Raw genomic sequence first — 20106 nt, 5'->3', positions numbered from 1 at the left:
AAGTATAATTGTTGTTTGCTTGGCGGAGAAACGCTATGATGTTCCAGAGAGCGCACTCTGCCATCCGAGTCTGACACATCATCACCGGCCAAGGTAGGATGTGTCAGCACCCCGAGGACTTCATCCGTTGCCATCACTGATGAAGATTTTCTGTTTTCGCTTTTAATTAATTCCAGCAGTTTTCAAAATGTCTTCAGGGCTTGGCTCAGGCAGCAGATTGTTTAAATTACAATTGTTCACTCATAATGAGACTGAAACCTGACCACACGAACTTGCAGTACGACCATGAGGGTGGTTTGTACAACACCTAAACCCTGATTTGTGCCATAGGGATTTGTAAAAATTTTAATTAAGGTATATATGAGGGCGTGTGGTAATTGTCAACAAAAAATTAAAAAAACGTAAACGTAAACCAGTGTTAATTTCTGGCTATGTGCCAATCACCTGTATGTCTAAGGCGCGTGGGATGCCGTAAGAGCCCACATCACCATCAATTAGTGTAAGTATGTCTGACGCTAAGTGCGGGCCAGGTCATGTTAATTCTGGCTAACATAATAAAGAAGGGTTCGAATCTCGTCCTCACACAATTCATGTCACACCCTGAGAGGAGTCTCCACAGAGTCTGTGTTCCCTTAACATACAGTGGCGCCCATTTAACATACTTCCAAAGAAAAACACCCTCCGAACTTACATATAGCAATAATTAAAAAAAAGGCATCAAATAAAAAAACAAAATAGTCATGCCAAGAGAACACTACACTTCCTATAAACTATTTTAACCATTTTCCTAGTTGAAATAAAATATAGTAAGTAAACCCTTTCAACTAACCAAATTTTATTGAAGTTGGTATTATGTAATTTTTAAATGTTTCTAATAAAATCATTTTTGCCGAAAGTTTGTTTACAAACACTAGTCCTTTACTTAAGCCGCAAATTACGTAACATGCAATATCTCTGGCAAAATTGATCACAGTGAAAGTATTTAAAAAAATTAGAATTTTGTCTTATTAAAAAAATGAACTACAATATAACTTGAGATTGTAACTATATGTATTTTTAATAAATATGGAATAAAATGTGGAAGAAAATTAAAAATAGTATTTTAATTTTATGGATTACATTTGATAGTTGACAATTAAGTATTTTTTATGAATAAATCCTGAAAGTACACATGAGAAAGTATATTTAATTTTGTATAAATTTTTAGTGCATTAATATGTACTATAGTTCATCTAACTGGTTTGATTCAATTACTTATACAATACTTTTCAATAAACTAAATCAACAGCTCCGTTACAAAGAAACAAGATTTCTTATATAAAATCATCTTCAAAATGCAGAAGGCTGTTAATGTTTATGATGTAATGAAATTGAAAATAAATAAAAAAAGGTCAATGCCCAGTGAAGGCTTGGATTTAGATTATCTCTACATTGTTTACAGATTTATCTTACTTAAAAAAATGTATTAGTAAAATTGTGCTAAGAAACAATATACATACAGCATTTGTGCACTACTAACCGCTCTTTAGTTTTTCTGATAAAATTTACTATATGATCACATACATTATTGTCCTTATTCAAACATTGCATAATCAGTTTTTACCATTGTAATTAAATATTTGGGTGCTTGAAGATTAGTGCTTGCATAAAACTACAAATAATAAATATATTAAATCTAATTTTTAAACAAGAATAAATTAAAAACACTTCAAAGTACCAGAATGATAACACATACTTTCAAATGCTAATAATTTTATGATTAAAGAAACTCCAATAATTATACACGAGCATTCTTACAAATGTTAAATAGCCTACTTCTTGTGTAAAGGCAGTTTGAAGTTACTGCCAGTTTGTTTATAGTATTCTACACTTATAAATGTATCAGCATATTGAATTATTTATACTCACAGCTTTCTATCATCATGTGACATATTTGTGTGTCATGGGGATAAGATTCAAACTTCATAGCACACGACAGAACAAGCGTTAACCTGAAAAAAAAAAAAAATACTGCACTTGCACAAACTCATGGTTGGGTAAGTAGTTATTTACAATTCCCCATTACTAAGGTCCAAGGTTTAAGCCCAGGTGTCAGCAGAATGGTATTTTTTCTTGCTAAGTATGATTAATATTTTGGTTAAACTGAGTAAGGGTTTTCTCTAGCTAATGTAAATGAGTTTTACTCTCCCTGAACCAGTGCTAGTGCGCTGGTTCCACCAATACACTGCCAGAATGAACCTGCTGGGCGTGTTCATTACCAATGTTCTTGTTTCCCTTTTGTTCCAGTTTCAGTGTGTCCTTGTTGACTTACCCCTTCTCCCTCGGGAGCCGTGTGTGGCTCTGTGCATGTGTGGAACGAACACACGCCTTAAATTAAAGTGTTTAAATGCTCTGCCTCTTCCTAATTCTTGGCATTTTCTTCAATCAGTCTGATAATGTGCAAAGACCAAAAACAAATGTTTTATAAAAAAAATAAAATTGCTTAAATATCTGAAAATTATTTAATGTCATCCTTACCGAGTGTTGAAAACAAAACAAAAATATAGTATAAATTGTTTGGTAAAAGTTTTCTGTGGTATACAATTTTTTTAAATACTTAATATACTATTATTTAGGGCATCAGCTTGATTCACATGTTTATAAAACAAAATTCACAGTAATTTTTTTGGGAAAAAAAATAAAAATTAGGCTATTAAATGTCAAACTTCAATCATTTTCATGAATTAAAAGGAAATATGTAAACTATTTGATTAAAAAATGGTTAAATTGTTAAAGCATCTGTTTCTATTATTTTTAGTCCTTCTATATAAACAACTAAACACAGAAATTTGGTTTTATGTAATATTTTAAATGATGCATATTATTCAAAGTTATTGCAGAACAAAATGCTGAAGACATTTATTATAATATTATATTTGCACTACTTACTACAATATATCTTAGGGGTGATTGACTGCATTACTCTAGAACAGGGGTTCTCAACCTTTCAGGCTCTGTGCCCCTTTGAACACTGATGTGAGGTCATGCCTCCCCCACCACCACCCCCACCTATATGTGGTCAATACAAATAGTACAATTTTAATTTTAATTTGAAACTGAAGCTGGTTATTAAATGAAAATATAGAACAGATAATTTTATAAAGATAATTTTATACACAAAATTTAATATTACTACACATATCTTAATTTGGAACATATTATTATTAGAACATACAAAATCAAAGAATTAAATAAGATAAAATATAATTTAGGTAATCAAGGATCTAGGTGAGGTTGGCATGTAATACCAGTCACTTTCACATCATTAATGAGAGGGTTGACATTGTTTGTCCTTGACATGTTTTCTAATCTTAGGTAGTAACTGTGACAAAACACACCTCAATGTCCAGCTTTGCTCGATATTTTGACTTTATGTATCCTAATGCTGAAAATCCAGATTCACAGAGATATGTGGATGAAAACTGCACTAACATCCTCAAAACTTCCAAAGCAACTTCTGGATAAACAAGAAAATATTTTAACCAAAACTTTTCAACTTTTCAAGTTTTTGAATTCTGTGTTTGCTCGAGAATCACATTTTTGGTAATTTCCCTATTCCTGAATATGATCAGGAAGTACATCCACGTTGATTTTAAAAGGATTTCTTGTCAACTTAAACTCTCAGTTATCTGAGCTAATATATGGAAAAAAGTCGGGAATTTCATTTTGCAATGCTAACAAATGCCCTAATATAAGGTCCTTCAATTCATTTATCTGTTGCAATTGGAGATTTTTTTTTATCATTGAGGATGTTGTTGAATCTGGAAAGGATGAAAAGTTTGGCTCTGAACTCTAAGGACGGTGTTGCCAAAGAGCTATCTTTTCGGTGAAACTCTTAACTGCATCATAATTCTTCGGAATGTTTTTCTGACACTGTAGCTTCATGTTCAGAAAGTTGAGTGTTTATAAAAAGTCAATTATGGCAAGTGAACAATAAATTTTTCATCTGAAAACATGCTATACAGATATGCTTTCTTTGAAGTCTTGAAAAAAAAAAAACTTCTGATTTCTGGACTCTGCCAATGTGACGTCAGTGCTCCGCTCCCGAGAGTTGCCGAGCGAGGACGAACGGTCAGTGAGTCGCGAGCGCTGCGAGAGGAAGGAGCTTCACGCACCTGTCATCGTTCTCGGAGGTTTTCAGTGAGACAGGGGGAAACGGGCCTCGCCACACACGGGTTACGTCACGGCCCTGAGAACAGAGTAGCCGGGTCCACATGCCCATTATACATGTGGTGGCGCTCTAGGATTCGACGAACACTTCAACCCCCATAGCGGTAGCAGCATATTACCTTTGGACAGCCATCGAACTTCTGTGTGAAAAAGAAGTTTCTTGGTCACTGTTCAATTCTTGACATAATGCCTCAAAGAGTCTACTATTCAAAGAACTAGATTTGACATGGTTTACTATTTTGATTGCTATGTTTAAAGTAACAATGAGTGATTCAGGTACAGTCTTACAAGCTAAAGCTTGTCTGTGAATAATACAGTGGAAACCAATTATTTTAGGGTTCTGTTTCTTAGCCTATTCTATAAACCCCGATCGGTGTCCTGTTATGGCTTCAGCTACATCAGTACATATTCCAATAACTTTCTCCCAAGGAAGGTCATTAGCTGTTAAAAAAGTATGAAGCGCAGAAAAATATTAACAGTTTAGTTGTTGTTTCCAGAGATTTTGAAAATAATATTTCTACAAAGAATTCAGTTGTTTCAATAAATCGGCAGTAAAACAATAACTGTGCGTGTTTTGAAATGTCGGTTTTTTCATCAACTGCAAAGAAAAGAATGGGAAGCTCTTTAGTTTTTGCACTACTTGATTTTTTAAATCGAGAGCAAATTTTATCAATTCTGCTTTTTACTGTGTTATTTGACAGAGAATTTTTGCAAATTTATTACAGCTGTCTTCACTGAGCATAGTACTACAAGCAGTAAATAAACAAGTTTTATTAGTGACTCACCATTTGTATAAGGTTTATTGTTTTTACTACCAATATGGCAATGTTATAAGAAGCTTCAACAGCTCTCTCATTTAACATTCGAAAACTTCCAGTGGATTCAAGTTTCAAGTGTTAAAGACCATTTTTCTTAGTAATAAATAGTCAGTAGGCTTGTCTTTCAGAGCAGAATGATTTGTAGTCAAATTTCGTTCCAAACGTCCAGGCCGCATTGCATCATTACTCAGAACAGCATGGCAAATAACACACTGAGGTAATTCACTACCATTTTTCTCAATGAAGGTAAATCCAAATTTAATATAATCATCATAATAATATAGTCTTTTCTTTTGTAGTGATTTAGCCATTTTCTGTCCTTACTACAACAACAACAACAACACATAAATTGTCACATTCAATTTTAATGAGATTAAAACAAACAACGCTGGCATCAAGAATCTCAACAAAAATGGTGGCTCACAGCTACTACACTTGTGCAGAGATGAATCACATGAGTCAGACGACACTGGTACACATGCATCACGGAGAAGGGAAAGTGCGCTGGAGTATTAGAAAGGAGAAAGGAAAAAATTAATAACAAGGGAAAGCAACTGAGCGAGAAACCATTCTCAAGCTCTTACGGTGTTGCCAGACGTACGATAATTATTGTGTTTTTACAATTATGACAATTATAGTGTTCGGGTTCATATCGAAAATACATTACGGTTACATTGTGACCGCGAAATTGAGTACAGTAAATTACAGTTAGTTTTACTTTCTATTTTATTTATTTTTCAAAATCACGCCTCCCTTGAAATTCTTCTAGGCCACCCAGGTTGAGAACTGCTGCTCTAGAAGAAGGAAGAAAGTTTATTGTAAAAAAAAAAACAGTTTATGAGGGTACATATATATGTTCTGGTACAGCTACCACAAGAAGTTCGCTCCACCATTTACCTAGCAATTCATCAAGATACGTATCTAATTGATGAAATACATGCAAATTTGATCAAATATCACATTTTACTTGGGACAAGGCAGTATTATGAGTATTTTTTATCAGTCACTAGTTATACTGGTTGATTCAAAATTATATTTTGGACATATGCCATTGCTTGTTACACTGTATGTCATACGAAACTTCAAAAAGGACAAAATAAAAAATGATAATTACAAAATGAAGAACATGCAAACACACAAAAAAACAGCTAAAATCAGTGTAGCCCTATGTCAAAAAAAATTTAAAACATAAGCAGCACAAAAAATTCCATGGAAGGAATATTTCAAAAAATTATTACAGCACAGACAGAACAGTGGGTTAAAATGACGAGAAAGTAGCAACAAGAAAAGTAAATAAAGACAAAAAAAGACCTTGGACAACACCGCGACAAACAAACAAACTCAACGATGCCAGAGGGAGCGACAGTCACTACTTATCTGCCAGCTGCTGAGGACTCCGCTGCTTGTCACCGCTCTATACAAGCCTAAATATACATGCTATGCCAAGATCCTCTCCAACTCTTAGTCGCGAGATTTTTCTCATCTCAGTTTTGTTAGTGCTAGGTTTGACGTCAACCTCTTTCTGTAGGGAGTAATAAATATTTGTATTTGCTTAATTAGCCCTTAATGCATTAAAAATTTATTTCTTATCAAATTGATTTGAAGCCTTATAGATAGTCTGTGCTACTACATATTTATTTTTCAAACCGATTCGGGCTTTGTGTTCTTCCGCCACGTCATGATAGCATCTTTCTTCCCCTTTTACCTTGAAATCAAAACAACAGTTACCATCATAAAACTTTGCCAGGGCACAGCCGCCCTCCTCTTCAGTCCCCTGCGCCACAAACATCCTCCTCCTCCCTACCCGACCTGCGACCAATCACAGCGCGCTTCAAGGGCCATTCGGCAAGTCAATCTAGGCTTTGAATTACGTGTCTGGATTCACGGACCATGCCCATCCCCATTTATATCCTCCAACCACCGTGCAACAAAGTAAAACTGCCGCCAGGAATATTTATTTAACAGCTCCCACCCCCTCCCCAACCGAGTTGACAAAAAAAGAGTTGCCTCAAAGTGCAAAAAAAACATTAAGTCCTTTTACAAGTACACATACAGGTAATGAAAGAAGCATGTTAAGTTTAAGATTCTCTTGTTTACCTACACTTTAATTAAAACAAACAAAAAAATAAAATCTATAAGTTTTAGAAAAAACACAATATTAAAAATAATTTATTTTCACAGAAAATAAACAAATTAAAAAACTTTTATTATAATCATTATTATTAGAGCTGCATCAGTTAAATTGCCACTAACAGTTTTTCAGTGTCCGTCCAATTTTAACCCATATTTCAAACTTTTTACCATTCTGAAAGCACAGATGGAAATGAATTGCAGCCAAATGGTTATCTTTATAGCTGTTATTTACTTAACATATATGAGTTTGTATATCTGCCTCCAAAAATTTGCTTAGAATTTGATATTTAAATGTTCACATTTGTATTGAAACTTAGAACATTTTATGTTTAATAATTTAGATTTTGACTTCAAATCCCAATTGCCTTGGGAAATAACTCTTTTCCACACAAAGATTTCCCAATATGAAAACTAGATTCCAGCACAGCCTTAAAATTTAACAAAATAAATATGGTTACACTATTATTTAGTCTGGTGACAAAAATAAAATCAGTAACTAAAACCAATAAAAATTGGATGGTATACTCATTTGCTATATTTGGTTTAGTCACACCTTTTTAATTTTATTACCTACACAGTAAGTTTTACGTTTCTGCGACTAATCAAAAGAAAAAGAATGTAATGTCCAGACAGTTGTTTTACCTAACCAAAGACACACACCTATGTGAGCACTCAAAAGTTATATCTATGGATTTTATTAATGTAGCAAAATATTTAAATGATCTTTGCCTTCAACTTCATCAAATATTTAGATCTTCATCTTCAACATCAATTCAATTTGAAAAAAAAAGGTCTTCGCCACCCTTATTTTGTACAGTAGTGTCCCACTATTCGAAACTCCGCTATTCCGAAAATCCAACTATTCCGAACAGAGTTCAGTTTAACTTAAAAACAAGAAAAATGAAATTAAAAAGATGTTCATGAAAAAAATGTACATTTATTGTTATGCAAAGAAGTTAAATAGAGACATACATAGAGCCTAAGCTAAATGAAAATGCCTAAAACCAAATTGGAATGAAAGCTGGTTACTTACAGCACATGTTGGCTCCATTTACGTATACAATTCTATAGATTTATTTTGAATCATTGCTAAACACAAAAAAATAATTTACACACACTTAAGAAATAAAGTCAGTGATTTTTTTTTTGACGAAGAGTACTGAATCGACTTGAGAATGCAATGTTCTGCCATCGCCGCATGAACATTACATAATTTAGGTGTTGATGAAGCATGTTGTTCGAAGTAGCATAAGGTGAGGTCAAGAGCATTTGCCGCGTCTGTGTGTGATATGAGTTCAGTTTGAGCGTTCACCTCCTCCTCGCTTTCCTCAGAGTCGATCTGAGCTGATGAGCCCTGCAGTATTGCTACGATGTCTTCGTCTCCGTACTCCTGGTAGCCATTGTCGTCTACAGCAGTCCACTCCTCAACACAGCTTTCTTCTACATCTTCACAACCAGGGATTTTCATGACCAGTGGAAGAAGGCCTCAGTCTTTTACTGGTGTAAAAGTTATTTCAACAAATTCCAATGTAGGCAAGAGATTTTTCAATAATATTTGTAATGCACATTTAGTGGTGTTATCCCATGCTTCAGCTACCCAGTAACTCAAATTTTTTATTGTAATTTTCTTAAGTTTTTGCAGGAATGAGAGTTCATTTTCAACCTCTTCAAGTAAGGTACGAAGCAGCATTTTTCTGTATTTTTGTTTAATGGCCTGCAACACATCCTGGTTCATAGGCTGAAGAATTGGAAGTTACAATAGGTGGCAGAAAAACTGCTTTGATGTCTCTACGAACAAGTTTCATTTCTTCTGGGTGGGGCGGAGCATTGTCTATAAACAGCAGAGCATGATTAGGCAATTCATTTTCTCTATTGAACGCAGTCACTTTAAGGTCAAATTTGGTGCTCGAACCATTCCTTGAAGAAGTCATGTTCCATCCAAGCTTTTTTTATAATTCTTATAATACACAGAAGTGAGTTGATGTTAATGTTTTTGAACGCTCGTGGTTTCATCGATTTGCCTATTACCATCAGCGGAAGTTTGTTTGTTGCTGAGGCATTGCTGCAAGCTAAGACAGTTAGACATTGTTTGTCCATTTTAAACCCTGGGGCAGATTTCTCTTCTTTTGATAGGCAAAGCCTTAAAATTCAGTCCGGTTTCATCTGCGTTGCAAACTTGCTGCGGTGAACAGTTTTGGGAAGAAACAAGGTCTTTAAATTATTTTAGGTTATTGGCAGCGGCTTCGTTGTCAGCTGACAGCTTCTCCCTAGCAATAGTGAGCAGTCTAATTCCGTATCTTTTCTTCCAGCTATCCAAAAAACCACAGCTAGCTGAAAATGATGGGTCACCATCCATAAGCTTGTTTAGTTGAAGCACCTTTTCTTTTACTAAAGGACCACAAATGGGGATTCCTTTCTGTCTTTCTTGAGTGAACCACAAGAATAAGGCCTCATCAAGTTTTTCATATGAAGACACAGTTGTTTTTTGCCGTTTTTCAAGATTTTTTCTCACTTGAAGCAGAACAAAACTGCTCAATTTTAACATTTTTTTTTCCAGTTACTAATCATTGTTTTTCTGACACCATATTCGAGTGATAATTTAGTAGCACTTTCTCCCTTGTCCAATATTTTTAACACTTCAAGTTTTTCTTTTAAAGTACACGAAGAACGACTTCGTTTAGTTGCTGTGTTTAATGTTTAACAGCTGACGTCATGGACTACGAACATAAATAAAAAAGGCACAGTGACTCAGTAAAGTAACTCAACGCTCACAGAACACAGCTTTACAAGAAATTTGCAATAAGTGCACACAGTTCATCAAACTCCGCTAGAGTAAACACTGACCTAGATACAGCTAGACAGTGCTCAGTGCAGAAAGTCATGTGTTTGGAACGCGGGAGGGACAGGGATAGGTAGGGCATCTGCGCTATGAGTCGTCGAAGGTCACTGCCCTTAACTTCTGACTTTCACTGAATATGTTCACGAGCCTATCAACGCTGTATAGTGCTGACACTAGCAGATGTCCTTGCACTTAATTTACACCTTAACATGTCAATAAGTTGATATTATTCATAAAATCTGCCTATTCCGAATTCCCACTAAACCGAACAGTGTTCGGTCTCAATTAGTTCGGAATAGCGGGATTCTATTATATTATATTATATAAATAATACATAATATACATAGATTGGGCTCCTAAATTTACTAATACACTAGATTCATTTAGTTGTTAACTTATCTCAAAATCCTTGCATCAACCTTAATAGTTGTGATACTTACTTTGACATGTAAAGAAGTGTTTTGTCGTGATACAACCAAAGGTAATGATTTGGAATGCTCATTTCATGAAATGTAACCTTTTTGGCATTTTTGAAGAAACAATCTGGACGCCAAATGTTGTGCAACCACTCAACATCTAGGATACGGTAGTCTTGGCTCATGTACTCTGGGAGACGCAATCGAGGGTCCCTCCAGCTCTGTGCAAGAAATATGTCTGCAACATACGTCTGAAAAACAAAACATTACTCAATTTCTTCTCACAAGGTGACATTATGAAAATTATTGTTAAAAACTTCTTTAAGATCATTTAATTAAAATAGGGCCTCACTTAATAAGTGGCCAGTTCAGCTTTCTTGCTAAATTATTACCTTAAAAAGCCAAAAGGGTATTTATAGTGTGGATGAAATGTAATTTCCAAGATGTAAATCACTAGAACCAACACAAACCTTTTAGATGTTTTTCACAGAAATATCAATGCAACGAGGAAAACATATTCAGGCCAACTACAAATATGTTATTTACGATAATTTATTGGCAGATATTTTCAGGTTTGCGCTGATACACACAGTTCACATTTTGAACACTACTTACAGCATTGCATACACCCTAGGGATTAGACACTTTATCTCATCACACATTGAGTTGTACATTTTTGTAGGGAGGTCTCCTAGTTTGAACACTATTAAGAGAGGAAGCTGAATCAACCATACTTAATTTCATTTTGTATTGGTTTTTTGTATTATGGGGAGGGAGTAAGTATGGTAGATGGAATGCTGGCACCATTTTCTTTTACCCTCATTACGATTCGACCCAATAACTCTGTTGTAATGCAGAGGGTTACGCTTCAGAAAGTTATGGAAAGATGTAAAAATGAGTGCCACCATATGATGAGGGCACAGGACTTGGCAGACTCCTCTCAGGACGTGACGTGACCCAAGTGGGTAGCGAGATTCGGACCCTCCTTAAATGCATTTACCAGTTTTACCAGGACCTGTTTGAAACACTCGGCTTCCAGTTGTACACGAGGTCGACTAGAAAGGTGAACTCGCGTAAGAGACAACCCTCAGCAGAGTTGCTATGCTGGAACAAAAATTTTCCGCATACAATTTCACCACTTGTGTTCGAGAAGATTATGTCGAATGTGGCACATGTGTGCCAATGAAATTTGGTTTTCATGTAATGGTTTGCAAAACCATTGAGCAAAGATATGGGCCTGTAGTTTGAGACTTCAAGTTTGCATCCTTTATTGTGGATAGAAATAACCTTGGCCATTTTCCAGTTAGAGGGGAAGAAGTGTATTTCTACTAATGTTAAATATATGTTTTATAAGAGGCACAAGTAAATAAGGTCAACCTTTCAGAATAAAGTTAGTAATACCATATGGACCTGTACTTGAAGAAGGTTTTACGGATTTAATACCCCAAAGTACTTGAATATTAATAAATTCTATCAAATGTAACATTCAGCTCAATATTACTAAGGATATTATTCAGTTATACATAGATAGTACAAAAATAATGGACAAAACTATTATTAATTATATTAGGGTCATCAGTTCCATTGACATTAAAGATAAATTTTGCTGGTATCTGTTCTTCATAATTTTTACACGTTGCCAGAATTTTTAAAATTTTTCTTGATGGTATTGTTAACCTTTCATGTCCTGAATATTTTATCATGCTTAATGAGTTTTTTTAAAACTTTTTTTTGATAATAAGAAAAATATGTGTAGTAAAGCACATTATTATTTCATTTAAATAAATATTGGAAATGTCTTTTAGATTTTAAAGCTTGAATTAGTTCTTTAGAAAATCAGTGGGGATATTTTGAAACTTTTTATTGAAGTAGGTATAAAAAAATTGATTTTATCACATAAAAACATTGTTAACTGATCAACCACAGCATAAAAATCAAAAATATTAAAGAAGTTGTCAAATCTTGATCATTTATGGCATTGTATTAACCTAGGTAATTGCCATTTTTGAAGTTTCTATAGGTGGAGAAAGTAATCCTATTATTATGAATGTCCAAGATGATTTTAATATTGAGGGTTGGATGAGGTAGATCTTTCACAAAAGCATCCATAGCTTTTGTTACTGTGCAGTGCCAAAAATTGGAAAAATGCAGATAGAGTAAAGAATTATTAGGCTGTGTCTTTTATTACACTGTGACGACTTCATGCCAGTGGAAAAAAATAAGATGAGATTGCACTTTATATTTAATAAAGCTAAGATATATGTTGAATGTGTGTACATAAGTGGGTGGATTTGTTTGAGGTGGTGTGTGTGTATTAGTGTTAGAAATTTGTTTGGAGAGGAACTAATTTGAATCCAGACTGCTTTAATTCCTTGATTAATAGCAATTAGAACACAACCACCTCTTTTCTTTAAAGTAAGTTCAGGATTTCTGTCAGTTCTAAAGACAGTAAATTGATCGGTAAAATTCTGAAGATTAATACTGGAGTTATTGAACCACGTTTCAATTAGCCAGATAATATCAATTTGGGTGTGGGCTGTGTTTTCAAAAAATTCAGTGGCTTTCGTTTTGAAATCTTTAACATTCTGGTATCTATATCCCACTCACAGGGACTATGCACTCTTTAAAATCAAGGAGCTCCTCCAGACACCTCAGATGATATATTATTTGTAGCATGCTTATCATGAACAATGTTGGTATTTTCAAGTCCAACTAAGAGTTAGCATTAGCAAGTTGTTCAGGATATAATTTTCTGTAGAAGGGACTGATAAGTCATTCATTAGGCTAGAAAACAGAGTATTACATTCTATAAAAATCCTCTTCAGGAACAGGATATGGAACAAGGCATAATTATTGTATTTAGTGCTGTGATTGACAACTTCTACTTGTGACAAATTCAATTCATTTCTTATATAAGCAGCAAATTCCTGTCGTCGGGTCAAACACATTACAAAGAGGGCTTCTGTCTTCTTGAATAAAGGTTAAACTGTAGTTTCAAGAGATTATAAGTTTCTTACACCCACTTGCATGGAAGTTTTTTTTCCAGTCATTAGACAATAAATTAGATTCCTGGAAACCTTGTTTTATGGTTTGCATGCATGTTTCACCCGTGTACAATCTTGTTCATCAGCATTTTGTTTGTTTTGAGACCTGGTAGCACCACGCAAATCCTGCTGCATCGCAAGTAGGTCAATTGTGAACCTTTGCTAGCAGACATTACCACATGTACATCCAAGCGCTGTCACTTAAAGATGCCACCCGATCGTTCTTTTTGCTCCCTGCTTGCTTTAATGCTTGACTGAAAGTTTTAATAAGTTCATTCTTCGCTCGGACATCTTGCTTCAGAAGATTAAGTTCATTTATTAGTTCAGAAAGTTCAGTTCCGGAATCAATTAACACGCACTTAAGAGCTTCATTTTCAGATTTCAAGTCATCAACTTTAAGACAAAGAGATTTCACAAGAGTAACTAGCTTATCCATCGTACAAACCTCAGACAAAGAAAAAATATTTTTCACTTACAACATCTTTAGACCCAAACCTTTTAGGTGATTGTCTGAACATGTTCATGAGGCTCCTTGATTTGAGATCTACAGCTACTTCCTCATGTTCGCAAAACGTAGAATTTGGGTTGTTCACTTAACAACGAATCAATGTTGATGAACACAATTATCGCTTCAAGACCATGAGTTTCGAGGAGCGCGCGCACAATTGTCCGTAAGCAGCAACTTATGGGAGCGCGAATAAACACATCCGTAGGTAACAAACTCACAGCCACAACTGTTAATGCATTAATGTTATGCATATTCAGTTGCCTTAAAATGTGTAAAGTTAGTATATTTTCCATAATTTAGTAACAATGCTTCTTAACTTAAAATTAGTACCCTCTTTTACCGCATAATCATCGCACGCGCATAATCGTTGCACCTATATTTTAGGGCGTTAAAATTTGGATAAAAAACCTCTCGCGTAAATGTCGCATGATGTTTTTGTTCCCGCTATTAGATTCCGAGTGCTTTGTGTACGTACTTTTTCCATATAAATGATGTATTTTAAAGTATAAATCTAATATTTATTTGGACATTACCACTTACTTATTTAATTAATGGAAATACGAAGTTGTCTGATGTGTAAATTTTCGTTTTAAAACGTTGTAACCTTTATCTGTTCGCCTGCATCGCCACGGTGTACCGCTTATAAAAATGTAGCCAGTGCTAGTTGGCATCATTCATGTTTGGTTATGTAGCTTCCCGTATAGAGCGCGCACACGTAGTCGAATATCGATATCTAGCCGATTGCATGCAATGCGCGCTCTCTGTCGAGTGCTGAGTTAACTACATGTGATGGCCCTACTCTTCGTGGTGTGTACTACGACGATAGTTATGCGTTCATTCAGGCTCATATTCGGATCACAAATTATTTTTTTTTTATTTAAAGTTGAAGAAAGGTTTCTGTTGCATGATTTATTAATTTAAATTGTTTGGCGTGCTCTTTTATACTTCACTTTTTAAATAAACGTACTTTCCATGAATGGGTTTTGTTTTTATGAATAACTTTACCTAAGAAAATTTTTTTTTCTCACATAAACGTCGCACCCCTACTTTTCCAACTTGATTTTAGTATAAAATGTGCAACGATTATGCAATAAAACACGGTATTTCTATAAATTAGCTGAACACTTAAAACTTAAGGACCTACAACATTTCAGAGGCAGCTGCTCAAAACGGTTGAAAAGTCCTAAGAAAATAGGATGATTCAGATGTGAAAAAGGTTAACAACATAACTTACTGTACTAATACTTTTAACATTACTAACTCACCATAGATTCTTCATTTATTGAATCCAGTGATAGCACAGTGACGTGAAAATACACTGTTGTTGGTTGTCCTTGATATTTAGGAGCTTTGTTTTTATCATAATGCTTTGGATTCAAAGGAAGGATATCTCGCAGAGAAAGGCTCGTTTCCATGTACTCTGGTTTAGTTCCAGTTTGTCGTCTGCTTCTGAAATTTAAAATTCGTTAAAATGAAACGGTTTTTTCGTGCAAAAGTATCTCAATACCTGTGATGAAAGCTTACCTAAGTACAATTATTTAACCATTTAGTATTTTGTACAAAACTAAATAACAGGATAGCTGAATATGATAAATAAATATTCCTTATAGTTCTAATATGTCATTATTTAAATCATGCTATTGATTGCAGTATCGAATCACGAGGCATTTGAATTAGTAAGTCATAGTAGTCCCATTAAACAATAAAAACTTTTCTAAGATTTGTGGCAATAATTAAAGTTATTTATTACTTTATCTTTATATATCTTTACATAATGCATTGTTTCTGAAAATGCATTACACAAAGAACATAATCTGTATGACTACAACTAAAATTGTTGGATTAGGGAAATGGAGAACCCTCAAATGATTCACAATTTTCTACAAGTTGAAGGCTGGTGAAGTGACTGGAATTTTTTTAATAGAAAATTAGTCTCAATATGCAATAACATTGAATCAGAAATACTACTACCAAAAAAAAAGATATTTCATGACTTTGATTGTACAGTATGGATCTCGAACGCAAGTGATTTAAGCAGAATGACACAATTTGTCATGCTATGCAACAAAATAACTTATTGTTTCTAGAAAAATATCTTGCGCAATTATTCTCATGCTATAATGATGAGAAGTGGTGTCTGCGTTATTGTTATTTGATACCTTTGTTGGGGTATTGTGTAGTTTAGTGCTTATGTCAACAAGTCTAAAACCATTTGGGTGCTCAGTGTAGGAGATGCGACTTGTTGCTGGCTAAACTGAGCAACAAATAAAGAAGTCTCGATTAACCGAGTTACTGTAGCTGTGACAACCTTTGATAAGCCAAATCTCAGAAAACACAAACATAATTAGAAAATCATCATGGTTTCCAGTTGACCCATTGGTATCATTTTTCGGGGTAATGTTTTCCCACCTTTTCTTTGGTGTAAATTTTTTTTTACGTTGCCCCATGGTTCTCCCAAACAGTAATTAACATCTTTGAGGTTAATTTTTTTTTTTGACTTTTGACAATGGTTAAATAATTTTCTAGGTCTTTAAGAAAATGTTTCAACACTTTGCCGGTAATGGCGATATAGGTTGGCTCTGATAAAATGGAAGCTCTGTTAATCGAGACACTACTGCATGTGAAAACGTCACTGAAAATATTTTTGAATGAATGAATTGATATTTAACGTCTCATTCACATAGAGACATTTGTGACGATGAGAGGTGAAGTGATGTGAATGATGCAGTGACGGAATGCCCTGGTGGGGGAAATAGGGATAAACCCTCAGGCTCACCACAATGCCTGCCACATTTCCACTAGCAAAATGTTCTGGGTTTGACCCACCGAGAATTAAACCTAGATCGCCTTGGTGCTAGGCGAGTGATCTGACCACCCAGCCACCATGGCATATATCATATAAAGAGGACTATCTGACAACGATGTCAGCCCGCTGTGTTTGTCTGTGCTGTGATATTGTTTTGACTAATTCCTTCCAAAGAATTCACTGTGCTGTCTTTACATTTATCATTTGACATCAGCTGATTTTGGTTTGTTTTCTTTGTCTCTGTGTATTCATTTTTCTTTGTCCATTATTTGGGTTGTCTCTCTGATATAGGCTACAATGCCAAATAGCAATGGTGTATGTCCCAAATAATTATTTAAATCAATCATCCCCATTGAGAAAATCATTCAAAGAATGTAACATAATAGTTTTGTAAATGAAGTTTATATAAATAAGTTAAATCATGCATGCTTTACAGCACAGCCTTAGCTTGAATGTAAAAATAGTGCAGAAGTCTTCAAATTGTAATACTATAACACTTTATTTGGTACTTCTTAACTTATGTAACACAGTTACACGAGTACAGTGCAATAACAAAAAATGTAAAATCCCTAAGGTTATAATTGTTAAATAAGCCATCCCCATAGATGGCAGGACTTCAGTTCTTCCATGAAATTGGTAAAAGGTTTTAATATATTTATTGTTTACTTCAGTTAAATCAATGACTGAAAACATGATGAAGGTCTCACGTCACATGAAACGTGTCCGCCTTGACTACCAACGATCTATGCCTTTTCAATTCTTATCCTTCTTCCTTTGCCACCTCATGCCTGCTTACACATTTGAATTTAATACCATACAAACCCATAAAAAAACCACTTTACCCTACAAAACATTAAAAATATTTAAAGGCTAGGTACATTTGTCTGTTAGCTTACTTAATTAAATTAAATGTTTCTTCACAAGTTTGATTTGTGGTCATTATACACTCCCATTATGGCCCACGGTTAACATATTTGCTACAAGCTACCTATTAAAAATTATTAAGAGTATTGTTTATGCTGGTTACTTTAGATATACAATTCTTAATATTACACTTAATTCTTACTGATGCATACTAATTACACACAGTCTCACAATCAATCAGCCCTTATATTAAAATACAAAACACTACGAAGCGGACATCAGATGGGTAGATGGGCAGCTGGCTGAATGCCGAAATGGTCTGCTCCGCGTAAGCTGGTGGCCCGGCTCGGGCCCACCACATACTTGGTCCGACTACCCAATGGACACAAGGTCTTGCAATCTAGCCAATTTCATTTAATTGCTGTCTCAGCCATGTGGCCATGAACCCTCCCTGAGAACTCACCGGGCACAGTACTCACCAATCCTTATTACGAGACAGCCCAGAGCTCGTCAGTGCCTACAATCAGTTCAGGGATACTTTGTGTGAAACATTATGTAGCCATGTTATCAAAAGTAATCAAAGCTAATTAGGTGTATTTGAGTGAATACATTGCAAATTTGATTTTGATTTTGGTAATTAATGGCTCAGTTAGAACTACACAGATATCAAAAAGTTTTATATATCCACAGAAAGACAAAAGTAATTTTTCCAGGGGACTGATTAAATTGCATTTACACTTCTCAGTCACACAGATATCTATAGCCAGACTAAAATATTCAAATCATCATTAGGAACACTGTTAACATCTGTTTAATGAACCCAACTTTATTTAGTTGCTATAAATGACAATAAAAATTCAATGGTGGATTTTGTTTTGTTTAATGTCATACCGTTATGCTAAGATGATTACGGCAATGGTACCTCCAATATTATAGTGGGCTATGGATATATACAAATACATGGAATACTAACTTGGTGTCCAAAATGTTTTTGTCATGCCAGAGTAGGGGATGGCGAGTGGGACCAATCCCATGACCTATGCCACACGAGTGAGATGTGTTAGTAATCATGGCCACAGAGAAGCCAATTAGTCTAATTAAATGTAACTTTTCAATGAATAGTGAAAAACTAACTGGTAAATGATATCTAAGCTTAGTTTGGTAGAAATTTACAAAGAAATAAGGGACATTTCACATAGTTTAATATGGCGTAATACCTGTTGGCTGCCCATTTTGTATCTGATTCGGACTGAAATTGTGTTTCAGCTACACTAAAAAGGACAGAAATAAATGTGATAAAATGTAGAAACTGCCTTACTCAGCACTGGAACTTGATGTAGAAGACAAAACTGCTAAGCATAATGCCAATTCAACAATCATACTTCTTGCCAATAATCGAAACCTGAAACATGTACATAGTATTATTTCAATAAGATTTATTTTTAACAAGCAAATCAAAATTAACAGTAAATATTAACAGAGGAATCTGCACTGAAATTTTCTACATACTTTTCAACAATAAAATGAGAGAGTTGCTGATTAAAGTCACCTAATTACATGCAGCATGAAGAAAAAAGTTTGGCTATACTTAAAAGCTAGTACACATAGAGGTGACTAGGTTAAGGATGCTCGTACCCATGTCACTCTAAGCGTGTACTTGCTTCTGTTCAAATAACATGGTAGTATTTGGAGTGAAGTGCCGCATTCCCGTTTAACTGTGTTGAAAACCTGATTTTGGTTTTCCATGATAACTTCAGGCGAATGCTACGATGTTTCTTACTGTAGGCCACGACCGAGTCTCGTCCCAGTATCCCAGGTCTGTGTAGATGTGTGTCAATGTCTCTACAGGATGGTCACAAATATATGATTTAGACATTAAAGGATATTTAGAGAATGTCAAAGACCAAAATCATGATTTTGAGGGTCAGTAAACAAAAGAAAAGTATTGAAAATATTTCAGAGCATAAACATTATTTACCAGGAGTGATTGCCATGGATCATGGTATCAACTTTGCTAATGTACAGTTCTTCACATCACCTCCACACATGATGATTGAGATTTATGTCCATTTTTTCCCTAACACAGCAAACTAAAATCAGATTGCCGGCACTTAACAAAATCTGTAATACTACATGCAGCAGATTTATATTCTGGAGGGTTGTAAGATTTTGCACCAATATTTGACTTTAAGGCTGATTTCCTAATACTTGCAAACAGGAATATTTTGTTACACAATAATTGGGCAGGAAGTCAGCGATTATGTGCTCTTTTCTTGGAATCTACAAAAATTTATGATCTGGTAAATTTGTACTTAATTTTTGATGTATACACAACAGCTAAAAATATTAACAGCCACTAAATGTTTTACAATAATCAATTAACCTTATAACAGTTGTGAATACAGCAATATATAAAATGCTCATCACTAACTGCACATGGTTATTAAGGAAATGAGGCTCAGCACAGAA

The 20106-nt window shown here is 34.7% G+C and overlaps 1 protein-coding gene across 2 annotated transcripts in view; it reads right to left on the bottom strand.

Moving 5' to 3' along the window:
- LOC134529508 (glycine receptor subunit alpha-4-like) overlaps nucleotides 1-20106 on the bottom strand; it is an 80112-nt gene that overhangs the window by 51125 nt on the left and 8881 nt on the right. For both annotated transcript variants that reach the window (XM_063363667.1, XM_063363668.1), the window contains exons 3-6: nucleotides 18956-19039; nucleotides 15233-15416; nucleotides 10440-10666; nucleotides 1909-1991 (exon numbers count right to left, since the gene is read on the bottom strand). In XM_063363667.1, coding sequence (XP_063219737.1) covers nucleotides 1909-1991; nucleotides 10440-10666; nucleotides 15233-15416; nucleotides 18956-19039 — 578 coding nt within the window. The remainder of the gene's footprint in view (nucleotides 1-1908; nucleotides 1992-10439; nucleotides 10667-15232; nucleotides 15417-18955; nucleotides 19040-20106) is intronic.

Source organism: Bacillus rossius, chromosome 2, assembly GCF_032445375.1.
Source record: "Bacillus rossius redtenbacheri isolate Brsri chromosome 2, Brsri_v3, whole genome shotgun sequence".
Lineage (NCBI taxonomy): Eukaryota > Metazoa > Arthropoda > Insecta > Phasmatodea > Bacillidae > Bacillus > Bacillus rossius.
The sequence above is the reverse complement of the archived record's forward strand: the minus strand, read 5'-3'. Positions and strand labels throughout refer to the sequence as shown.